The sequence below is a fragment of the Cucumis melo genome, chromosome 3, assembly GCF_025177605.1.
Source record: "Cucumis melo cultivar AY chromosome 3, USDA_Cmelo_AY_1.0, whole genome shotgun sequence".
Taxonomy (NCBI): Eukaryota; Viridiplantae; Streptophyta; class Magnoliopsida; order Cucurbitales; family Cucurbitaceae; genus Cucumis; species Cucumis melo.
The window spans coordinates 4,366,065-4,378,324 of record NC_066859.1 but is presented as its reverse complement, the minus strand read 5'-3'; the positions used below and the strand labels follow the sequence as shown (position 1 = coordinate 4,378,324).

General features: G+C 33.5%; 1 protein-coding gene across 5 annotated transcripts; it reads left to right on the top strand.

The window, feature by feature from the left end:
- The first annotated feature begins 392 nt into the window (after nt 1-392).
- On the top strand, nt 393-8,532 carry LOC103485620 (uncharacterized). Of its 5 annotated transcripts, none has more exons than XR_007819339.1 (3): nt 393-2,527; nt 7,336-7,430; nt 7,552-8,532. XR_007819339.1 is itself a non-coding variant. In XM_051081903.1 (2 exons), exon 1 carries the CDS (start codon nt 1,146-1,148, stop codon nt 2,493-2,495), a length of 1,350 nt encoding a protein of 449 aa, XP_050937860.1. In that variant the 5' UTR covers nt 393-1,145; the 3' UTR covers nt 2,496-2,527; nt 8,250-8,532. The 5 variants fall into 5 exon arrangements, 2 of the variants coding, with proteins under 2 accessions (XP_050937860.1, XP_008441519.3); XR_007819338.1 differs by having other exon boundaries at nt 7,300-7,430; XR_007819340.1 differs by having other exon boundaries at nt 7,250-7,430.
- Nucleotides 8,533-12,260: the final 3,728 nt, after the last annotated feature.

Here is a 12,260-nt window from a genome sequence, read left to right as displayed (position 1 = left end):
GCAACTTTGAAGGTTACAACTACTTTGACGTTGTTGACATTGCAAATATCCTAAGTAAGTGTTAAATGATAAATCTTGCAAATTAACCCACACCATTGAAATTTTTTATATGTGGTTAACCAAATTAAAATACTCGATGTCCTAATCGATATGTTTAAGTACACTCACTTAGTGTGAGGGTGAGTGTGAGGGTGAATGGTCTTACAAATTATTTACACCAAAACTTTGGAAGGATGTGACTGAGAAATAAAAAAGAAAAACAAAAACTCTTTTAACTCAAAAAGGGACAAAAATTTTCCTATTGAGAACAAAAGAAAGAAAAAACAGAACCTTTACTCCTTAAAAAAGGAATCACCTTTCAATACGCAGTTGAATCTAGAGAGTGCAGAAAGAAAAAAAAGGGATGAAAAGTTAAAGTATGGGAATCAAAGTCTTGAAATTGAAGCAGCCATAATCAAAGAAACGGACGTTAATACTTATTGAGGAGATGCTGCCCAAACATGGCGTATTGATTGATATGATTAAACACAACCCAATAGCACGCAACAAGTTTTTGTCAGCATTTGTGACGTCGAATTTAAAAATGATCCTCCCATTCGATTCATTTAACCTACGCATCCGTATTGGCTTCTCTGATCGGTTCTTTCGCCCACCCGTTTGACATTTTTCCATTTTTCCTTCTTAAAATACAATAAAACACATATCCCTCTCTTCCCCTTTTCCCTTCTCGATCGCCACACTCACCCAATAAGCGCCTGGATCTGTTTCCTTCTATCTGGGTTTTCAGCTCTTGGCGGATTTTGCTCAGATAAGTGATTTTGCTTCTTTGTTGATTGTTGATTGTGTTGCTCTTTCAAGGGTTCTTTCTCTTATCTTACCTCTTTTTCCAGTTTAATCGCTCTTGTCCAATACTTGAGTTTAGTTGTGTTTGAAGGGGTTTCTCTTGGTTCTGGGCAAATGGGGTTTGTTTGAAAGAAATTTCCTATTATCTAGTGGGGAAATTTCGGTTTGGGTGTGCTTGATTTGTCCATTCTGTAATCTTAGGGATGATTATTTGGTGATTTTAATAGTTTAAGGATCCTGTGGAAGATGGGATTCTGGGGTATGTTTTTTTGAGTATGAGGTGAAGTGTTCTTTTGAAATATATGGAAGGGAATTTATCACAAGGAGGGTTGATTCCAGGAGGGAGTTCTTATGGAGGTCTTGATTTGCAAGGACCGTTTAAGGTTCATAATCAGGGACAGCACTCTCATGCCTTACACCAACAGCATCATCCTCATACTCGTCAGGGATCATCAGCTAATCCCTCCATTCAGGAGGGATTTTCACTTTCCATGGGAGTTGTACAAAATTGTGACCATACCATGTCTTTGGTAGAGTATAACAAGGGAGAAAGGTGTAAAAACTCCGCCAGCGACGAAGATCCGAGTTTTAATGAGGATAGTATCGATGGTCACAATGAGAATAGTAAGGGGAAGAAGGGATCGATGTGGCACCGCGTGAAATGGACGGATAAAATGGTGAAGCTTCTGATTACAGCAGTGTCTTATATAGGAGATGATATTGCTTCAGATATTGATGGGAGTGGAAGAAGGAAATGCCAAATTATACAGAAGAAAGGTAAATGGAAACTGATATCAAAAGTCATTGCTGAAAGGGGTTATCAAGTTTCACCCCAGCAGTGTGAGGATAAATTTAATGATCTCAATAAGAGGTATAAGAGGCTCAATGATATAATTGGGAGAGGCACTTCTTGTCAGGTTGTCGAGAACCCAGCACTTCTTGATGTCATTGATTATTTAACTGAAAAAGATAAGGATGATGTGAGAAAAATTTTAAACTCAAAGCAACTGTTCTATGAGGAGATGTGTTCTTATCATAACTCAAATCGACTTCATCTGCCCCATGATCCTGCTTTGCAGCGTTCGTTGCAGCTGGCTTTTAGAGCAAGGGATGATCACGATAATGACGAGCCAAGAAGACATCAAAATGATGATTTTGATGAACACGAACCTGGTGAAACTGATGAACACGATGATTATGAGGAGAATTTTGTACCCCATACGGACAATAGGCGATCGCTTGGGGTATTAGGAGGTTCAGTGAAGAGGCTAAAACGAGGCCAAGACCATGATGATGCACATGCGTGTGGTAATTCCTTGAGTCCTCTTGATTGCAACAAAAGTTCTCATCCTCACTCACAAGCACAATTTGCTCAAGCTGATACAGCTCATTTAGAAACTGAAAGTATGAAAGCTTCTACATCGCAAAAGCAGTGGATGGAGCTTCGCTTACTTCAATTGGAAGATCAGAAGCTTCAAATTCAAGTTGAAATGTTGGAACTGGAGAAACAAAAGTTTAAGTGGGAGAGATTTAACAAGAAAAAAGACCGTGAGTTGGAAAAAATGAGGATGGTAAATGAGAAGATGAAGCTTGAAAATGAGCGCCTTGCACTTGACTTAAAGCAAAAGCAAATTGGATCAGGATTCCATTAATTAGCTGACATGATCTGAATTAATTCTATCAGGTTGGAAGATTTGCTTTTAATTGAGCCGCTACTTTGAATCGATTAGCTGCTTCTGTTTATATATTTCTGGTTATGCTGGTAATAGGTTAGAGTTCTATTTGAGTATTTTTCATTGCTTACATCTAGCATGTAAAGTTAGAAAGGTGACAACACAAATGACTGCTTTTCACTGTTTTGCCTTTACTTATGTGGAATCTATCTTGGTTGAGGAATTTGAAAAATGGTTGGATATTATGTGTCAAATTGATGCCTTCTCTGAACCAATTCTACAGTTTTGGTCACGCATTCAAATTAATAAACAATCTAGCTTACAGATGAGTATATTTACTGCTGGAATATTGAGCTCATTCAATGGAGAAATGCATAATGCATACTATCATTTCTCAATCTTGTGGATTTCGTGGTGCTTTCTTCCTTGATTTTACATTTTGTTATGTAATAACAATATTTGGGTCCAGTGTTTGTGGGTCTGTCTTCTCTAATTCTCAGATAGGCTTCAAGCCCCAAGATCTATTTCTCTTTTTATTTATTTCTATTTCTATTTGTTTTTATTTTATTTCTTACATCCCCATTTTCGATATTTTTTAATAAAAACATTTGAATTTTTAGTCAAATTACTTTCAAAGAAAAAGTTAATACAAATTTGGCTCCTATAGTTAGTCCCTATGGTTTGATGAACCTCATAGATAATCCTTATGGCCTGATAAAATCATCATCCATAGCCCCTACTGTAGGGACTGTGAAAGTTAGAGCAAAATATGAGAGAAATTCTTCTTTCTATACAATAGAGTTAATTATATATAGGCATACATGGAAACCCTAATAACTAAAGACTAGTAACTTACAATAAAGGACAAAAGACTAATAAGCTTCTACATATATACTATAATACTCCCCTTCAAGTTGGAGCATATATTCATAGAACAGTTGCTTTGAGTTAAAAATTTTTCTTCATTCCAAACTACTCAAATTTAAACTCAAAGCAACTGTTTCAAACTACTCAAATGCTTGACTAAATTTTCAAACAATGCACGTGAACTTTGTTTCAACCCATACATGGATTTGTAAAGGTTGTATCTGTCACCCTAAGCAACAAACCCAGATCGTTGCTCTATATAGACTTCCTCCTAAAGATCACCGTGGAGAAAGACATTTTTAATGTCAAGCTGATGTGAAGCTCAATCTTGAGATGCTGCAATAGAAATGAATAACCTGGCAGAAGTGAGCTTAGCAACAGGAGAGAATGTATGAAAATAGTCAACCCCATACATCTGACCATAACCTTTAACCACAAGATGTGCTTTTGAACGAGCTATTGATCCATCGGGATCAACTTTAATTGCAAATGCCCATTTGCACTTAATAATCTTTTTTCTTATAGGGAGAGATACTAAATCCCAAGTACCATTATCATTTAAGGCATTTACCTCTTCAATCATCGCACTACGCCCTCAGAATTGAGACAAAGCTTCGTGAATGGTCTTAGGTATTGAGACAGATTCAAGAGACTTAACAAACAAACATGTAGGAGATGATAATTGGTCACAAGATACATAAGAAGCAATAGGATAAGTGCACGAATGTTTACCGTTACGAAGGGCGATGGGAGAGCTCATCACTTGGTCCTAGATCCAATAACAAAGAGTCCTTTGAGACCGAACATTCACCAGGAGGTTGTTGCCGACGATAGTAGACTTTGGTTATAGGTGGACGATTAGGGGTAGACGTTAGAGTAGATAGATCGGGGGAGAGAATTGGAGATGTGAGAGTACAAATAAAAAGATCATCCTCCTCCTCCCTCTGACTCGTACTAGGAAAAGAGGTAGTGAAAGGCTTGTCCTCAAAGAAAGTAACATCTCGAGATACAAAATATCTATTTAAACTTGGACTATTACATTAGTATCCCTTTTGAACACGAGAATAACCTAATAAAATGCATTTCAAAGACTTGGGGTATAACTTTGTCAAATTAGGACTAACATCTCGAACAAAACAAGTACAACCAAATATTTTTGGCTCAATAGGAAACAATTGTTTTGTTGGAAAGAGAACATGATAAGGAATCTGACCTTGAAGAACAGATGAAGGCATTCTGTTTATAAGAAAACAAGTTGAAATTGCATCAACCCAAAAATGCTTTAGAATATGTATTTAAAAGAATGATACTCGTTCAATTTCAAGAAGATGTCTATTCTTTCATTTTGCAACCCCATTTTGAGACGAAGTACGAACACAAGATGATTGGTGAATGATTCCATGCAAACAAAGGTATGACTTAAGTGCTTCTGAAAAGTACTCACCAACGTTGTCACTTCTCCAGGTGAACATGGAAAAGACACACGCCAAACTAAGTTCGAATTTCAACATGGAAACTAGAAAAATGAGAAAGTAACTCAAATCGATTTTTCACAAAATACAACCAATGCATGCGAGAGTGATATCAACAAAGGTAACAAAATATTGAATCCAGTTTTGGATACAACTCGACATCAATTATCAGAGTTAACTAACTCGAAAGGGGAATTTGCTCGTTTATCAACTTTAGGACTGGGGCTAAGACGATGAAATTTGGCAAACTAACATGAGTCACAATTCAATGAAGACAAGTTATGAAACTGGTGACAAAGCTTTTTTAAGACTGAGAGAGATGGATGACCAAGATGACAATGAGGATCAAGAGGAGAAACAACTCTAGAACAAGCCGTGGTTGTTATGTCGACACTTGGTAATCATAACTGCAATGTCCTTCAAATTCATGTCCTTTCCCAATAATCTTCTTTGTTACATGATCATGAAACAAGCGATGACCAGGGTAGAATGAGACACAACAATTAAGGCCATGAGTGCTTTGACTAATAGATATCAAGTAAAACGAGAACTGAGGTAAATGTAGGACAAATGATAGAGAAAGAGATGAGGTGAGATTTATAGTGTCAAATCCAATAATAGAAGACTTTGATCCATTTGCTAAGGTAACACTGGTGTTGGATGTAGATGACAAATTTGTAGAAAATAATTTGGGATTACCTGTTATGCAAGCAGTAGCACCAGAGTCTGACCCATTGTGTAGAGGAGGAAAGGAGATAATGATATATGTTAAATGAATTAGCAATGGTTGTAATAGGGGCTCTCAATGGGTTTTGGTACTTTTAAGATTTAGTAGACAATGGATAGATTGAGCCTGCAATTGAACTAAATTAGACATCACTATGGGATCTTTGTTTGGCCATAGGATAGTAACTACCACACGAAACCAAATGAGCAAAGATGTCAAAAAAAAAATCTTATAGTTTAAATCCCAGCAGCCACATCAAGCTAAATGAGTAAAACAACCACAAAACAAGCAAAAATAGCGACAAATTAGAAAAAAACAGCCACAACCTCTAGAAACAATTAGATATTCATCAAGTATCGTCACACTCAAATGGATTTCGATAAAACTGAAGGTAAAGATTGTCCAGAAAGGATGTACTGAGACAAATCCAGAAAATGGAAGTCGAAATGGAGGTGTCACATGCATCCACACGCTCTGGCGCGTGTGACAGAAGGCAGCAGTTTTCAACGGTCATGTGACTCATGCACGAACTATTTTCCGGCCAAATTTCGGGTTCTTGTAGATTGGCAAGTGGGCTTTCTTCTGAGTTTGGCGACAAAGAAAAAAAGAAAAAGAAAACAATGTTGGCTAACAGCAGCAGACAACAAAGGAAATACTCCAGACCAAAGTTGAAGATCCGACTCTCCACCAAAAAAATGCTCTAAACCTAAGACCCTAAGGTTTATAAATCTCCAAATTTCTCACAAAACCCTCCTTCGTGAAAGTTAGAGCAAAATATGAGAGAACTCTTTACTTCATTCTATGGTTTAGAGTTCAATATATATGCATACATGGAAACTCTAACTAAAGGCTAGTAAATTACAATAACGGACAAAAGACTAATAAGCTTCTAGATGGCGTACTTCTCCTGTTTGAACCCGAGTTTGAAACCAAACTTCTCCTCAAGAGGATAGATGGGACGATTCAGGTGAGATCCAATGTAGATCCAACTTTCTGATATATACTATAACAAGGGCAATTTATGAGAGTTTTGTAAAACCATGGAGATTAAATTCTAACTTCTCAAAATCATAGGGACCAAATTTGCAATTTAGCCGAAAATACTACCTATCCTTCAAAACTTAGTTATGTTTTTTAAAACATGGTAGAAAGTGAATAACTAAACAAAAAGAGTTATAGGTGAGAGTAGTGGCTACAAGTTCAGTTACTTCTTCCTAAAAAAAAAAAACTCAAAGCCGTAATGAAATGGGGCTTATAGAAAAATGGAATTGAGAGAGTGGGTATCGATTGATGTTGATCTCGTGACAACAGACAACCAATTCCTGGACCAAGCCCACAAATTAGAGGCATTGGCTTGAAACTTTCTCCAATAATCTGTGATCACTTTTTAGTGACAGTTTTGTGCTTTTAGTGGAAATAATGGTAAACATCTACGGAATAATAATAGTAATAGTAATAATAATAATAATAATAAAAATTATTATTATTATTATTATTTTGGATAGAAGAATTAGAATGTGTTGGAATCAGTGAGGTTTCTGATGTTCTTGTTATCAAAAACTTCTCTTAACTCAATCTAAAGATTTATAATCGATCAGGTGGTGGTTCAACTAATATAGAGGGGTATTGGTATTTACTTGGTTTGTGAAATGAGTTTCTTTTTGTAGATAGAGAAGATCTTTAAATTTAGAGAAGTTGCAACATCTCTGACTCGCAGGTTGTTTTTCCCTCTTGTGTATACTGATCCTTCTAGCACATTTCTTCATCATCCAATTCTGATAGAACACTGCTACTTGAAGAGCTTGAGTTGGCTTGCCCGCTCCAGGGATTATTGCTTAGGAAACAACTGTTAGTATTCTTATATTCTCATGAAAGACAATGTTCTTATGGATATATCTTTATTTAGTCAAGCTTATTGATCTTGAAGTTGACAGTTTCGGATTCATGTTTACTGTTTATACACTAACAGGTTGGAAGAAGAGAAATTAGTATAGTTCAGTGCAAAGTTACATTTTCCTTGCCACTCTTTGCTGCAGCATCCATATAGCAGTCATGAAATGATGATGCTATGCACTTGCTGCTTTTCATCTTACCTAAAAGTTCTGTGAATTATCTGACACGGCCTTAGAGCTATGGATGAAGATGTAGATCGATCACCCTATTTGGACAACTACATAGAGGGTCTTAAGTGAAAGTTGTTGTCATTCCATTACATAGAAAGACATGGAAGTTGGCCGTAGCTTTCAGAGATAGGGGGAGTGTTGATTAAACCACATGCTCCACTTCTTGTGTAGGCCCTCTTCAATTCCTTTGAGTTTTGCTATACTCGAACCTACCTTACACGAGAATCTTTTTAAAAGGATGTGTTTGATGAGAAAGAAAAAAGATCATTGAATTGACATGGAGGGACTTGAATCTTGGATGAACTAGACTTCATCACTTGGAACTGTTACAAGGGTTTTACAGTTTGAACTGTGAAGCAAGCACCGGGGTGTTCGAACAAGTCTAACCACCGAATTCACATACTTTGCAAACCTTGTTGACTGTGATTGAAAATTATGAGTTAAAAGAAGCATGCATCAATTACAAAAAGATTAGCCTTACCTCAGGTTTTTGTTTTTGTGTTTGTGATGAACGTTTTGAACTATAAATTGTGAATTAAAGCAGGTCACATTGTAATGGCAAAGGGGCAGAAGAGGTAGAAACTTGGGGATTGTTTATTTGGTGCTTTATTTACTGTTTATTCAGGTAGGATCAAGGACCACCCACAAGCATTTCTAGCAGGTGCTAAATGCTGTTATCTTTTTTTGTCTATAATGACCTTCAATGTGGACAAAAAAAACTTTTCTTTTAATCATATTTTTATTTTCAAGTATCTGTTTTGTACATCGGAACTTTTGTAAAAATTGTATTAATTTAAATTATGAACTAATAATTGTATCATTTTAAATTCTTGACTTACATAGGTATATCTATTTGTACCTTTAAATTTTGTTTGATCAATATTGTATGAAACTTATGATTTGAATTACTTAAACCACTAAATTTTCATAAGCCGATCAACTTAGATTTTATTATGGTTATCTCATGCGAAAATCAACCATTAAGTATGTGTAAACTTTTTCAAAGTCTGGTTTTATAAAATGGACAGTAGGAGTATATGTATGGATGAATTGACACTATTATATAAATTTGACATGAGTTTATTTCAAATAGATCAAAGTTGATATAAGATTTAATTTAATAAAATATTTTCCAATGTTACTGATGCATATTCAAATGAATTGAAGTCACTTTAGCACTAAGGATGGAAGCATCATGATCCAAGCCAATTGAGTAATGGCTGTCTTCCTCTGATTTATGAAAGGTCACATTCTTGGAATTCAATCAAATGAAAGTATGAGAATCTTAACACGGTACCTTTTTTTAACCTTCTATAGATTGCGGTCACTTTTTATATTGGATATTCTAGCCAAATTTTTAAAAAAGGTTAAATCATACAAAATAACCCCATTTGCATATAAAAAATATTTTTGAATTTTCAAAAATTTGAAATAGACTCTTAAAACTTTTGAAACCAGTTGTGAAATATCCTAGCTTTGATTTTAGATGGAAATTGTTAAACTTAAACTTACACTGACGATTAGTGTGTCAAAAAAACAAAAAAGGTTAAAATAATATTACTTTAAGTATATGAACAAAAACAATTAATACTTCTCTCTCTCTCTATATTTTTTCATTTTTCTTCAAAATCCTCTTATTCCCTTTTCTTTTTTCTCTTCTTTTTAATGGTTTGACATTTGTAATGTCTATGAACTATAATAAGAGAAAAAAGAATGATAGAAGCAAAGGAATGCTATATTTGTACATTGGTAGAGTAATTGAGTGTCTTATCATTTTAGTATGTTTTAAAAATAGATTTTATTAAAAAAAAATTTGAAATTTCGTGAGATTTTATGTTTTACCCTAAAGTTTTGGTTTGAAAATAGGCATGCGAATTGGAAAAAATAGTAAAAAAGTGAGAATATTTATATAATTACCTTAACTTTAGTGGCAGTTTTTAAACAAAGATAAAGATATATTTGAACTTTTTTTTTTTCGGTAAATTAACGTTATTTTTGAAATTTTTGAAAGTTCATATATATATTTTTTACCCTAATTACACAATCCAGAAGTAATTTTTATAACTTAACACCTTTAGTTTTTATCTTCTATTTAAAAAGCGTCCTTAATGTGATATGAAATGATATGGTAGTGACTTGAATATAAATTAAGACAAATATCTGTCACCACTTATTTTAGGTCTCAAGTTCTATCTAAAATTTTATCACAATTTTATTCCATCAACAGTTGGTTTTGGATGGAAGATAATATTGCAACTTTTTTTTTTTTTTTGAAAAAATTGTATACTTTCTGTGGCTTAAAATTATAATTGTTTTTTTAGGAATTATTATAACTAGTTTGTAGTTAATGTATAAGACAATGAATCGAATAGACTAGATTTAAATAATTGATGAGAATATTTTATCTCAATTCAATTTATTTTTCTTTAACAAAATAATTAAGAACGTTTTCAAATAAACAAAAATATTTATAAAATATAATAAAATTTTAAATTATATCAAGGATAAACGTTGATAGACACATATTGGTAGACGTTGATAGACACACATCGGTAAACTTTGATAGAAGCTTATCGATATCTATCGGTGTATAAAATCTGAAATTTTATTATATTTTATAAATATTTTCAACATTATTATTATTATTTACATTAATTTGTAGAAAAATTAACCTTAAAATTTTATTTGAAAATACCTCTTGTATCAATGGTCCAAAAATGAAAATAAAGCAAAAACATGAATGTCACCTCATGTTTGAATCCAAATTTTAATGATAGGATACACTGTTTTTTTAGACCATAAAAGAAAACCAAGATGTTAAGAGAAAAAAATAAGTGTGTGACCAAGAATAACATGTTGGACAGTGACCCTCACAAATGACTAAAAAATTGTAGGTTTAAATTTTAAACCACTGGTCCTATTTAAGATATTTAATAACTTAAAGAATTTTTTCTTGAAGATGATGCATGCACTACAAAAAAGTATATCTTCTAACACCTCAAATCTTTGGGACATTAACGTTAGAAATTGCACTCCTGATAACCAATACGTTGTCGACAAAATTGTCAGAAAAATCGATTGGGAGAAAACCTCCCAATGAGGTAGAAGATGCCGTTAGTAGTCATGCTAACTTCCAGCGACTTTCATATGGCGTCGAAAGAAAGTCTCTTCCAACAACGTATATAAGCAATTTCAATCAACCAATCATATGTTAAACAACTTCAACCCAAGATGTATCGCACGCAAAATCATCCCTCAAACACAATTTATCATAGTTCATTATAATCTATACATTTAAACATGTGTAAATTGGAAAGAGATCGAGCAAATATTTCTACCAGTAGTAAGAGATTCACGAAATAGAGAGTATGGGACAAAGGCAATGGACAACGAGGGGAGCGGCGTAGACGGCAAGAGGGGCGGTAGAATAGAAAAAGGATTGCGACGACCGAAAATGCGGAGAGTTTTTGTTTTTGTAGATCTGAAATTTTTAGATCTAAGAGAGAGTTTTAAAAGGAAACTCTCGATGCAATACGAAAATCATTGGAAGTTACCCCAAACTCCTAACTTATTATTACATCAGGAGTTCAAGGGGAACTACCGATGCCTTAATTAACAACGTTGAGAGTTCAGGCGTCAAGAGCTTCTCTTGTTTTTTTAAATAATAATTTAGGGTCCAACTCCAACGCCAGTTTATGGTGTGTTAGGAGTATTTCAATTAATTTAAAAGAAAAAGGAGAAAAAAATGAGGTGGATGGTTTCTGCCATTAGTCATATGATCTAATGTGCAATGTAGTTTGTTCTTTTTTTTTTTTTTTTAGTAAAAATTAGAAAAAAAAGAACGTTTTTCAGAAAACTGAAAATGGGATAGATGATCAAAACATCCACATTTGCAATAAGCAAAAGACAAAAATAGAAAAGAATCATACAATTTCTAGCATTAATTTTTCAAAATTTATATTTAAAGTAAAGAAACAGTATTAACACTTTGAACGGAGAAAAGTATACCAAATAAAGTTAGAATGGTACCACTTTTGAAACACATATCAATCCCAAACTAACTATTTGTTAAATAAATCATTATAATCAATTTTTGTTGACATCACCATATTTTAATTGATTTTTATTATATTATAAAAATGTAGACTTCATATATTACATAAATGGTAGTTACATTAGCTTCTCTATATTCCTAAAAATGCTTAAATATTTTTTCTGTGTTCATAATATTTTTCCATGAAGGTCCCATCAACATAGACAATATATGATATTTTTAGTAATATTTTTGTAAAATTAAGATATCGATATATTATTGACATCAACATCTAACATATCCAAAAAGTTGTGTGTATTTTTTACACACTTGATTATTGGATGACATTGCTACACGAATGATCTTTCTCCTTTTTTATTATTATCATTTGAGATTGAAGTTGGATTTGTTATTATCATATTAAATAAAAGAGAGAGAAGAAAAAGGGCCAACAGCCATGATTATATTAAATAGTGTATGGTTTGAAATAGAAAATAACTATTCAAAACTTACATATTGCTA

Coding starts and splice junctions, on each gene's coding strand:
- LOC103485620 (XM_051081903.1), top strand. CDS start 1,146: ATGGAAGGGAATTTATCACAAGGAGGGTTGATTCCAGGAGGGAGTTCT.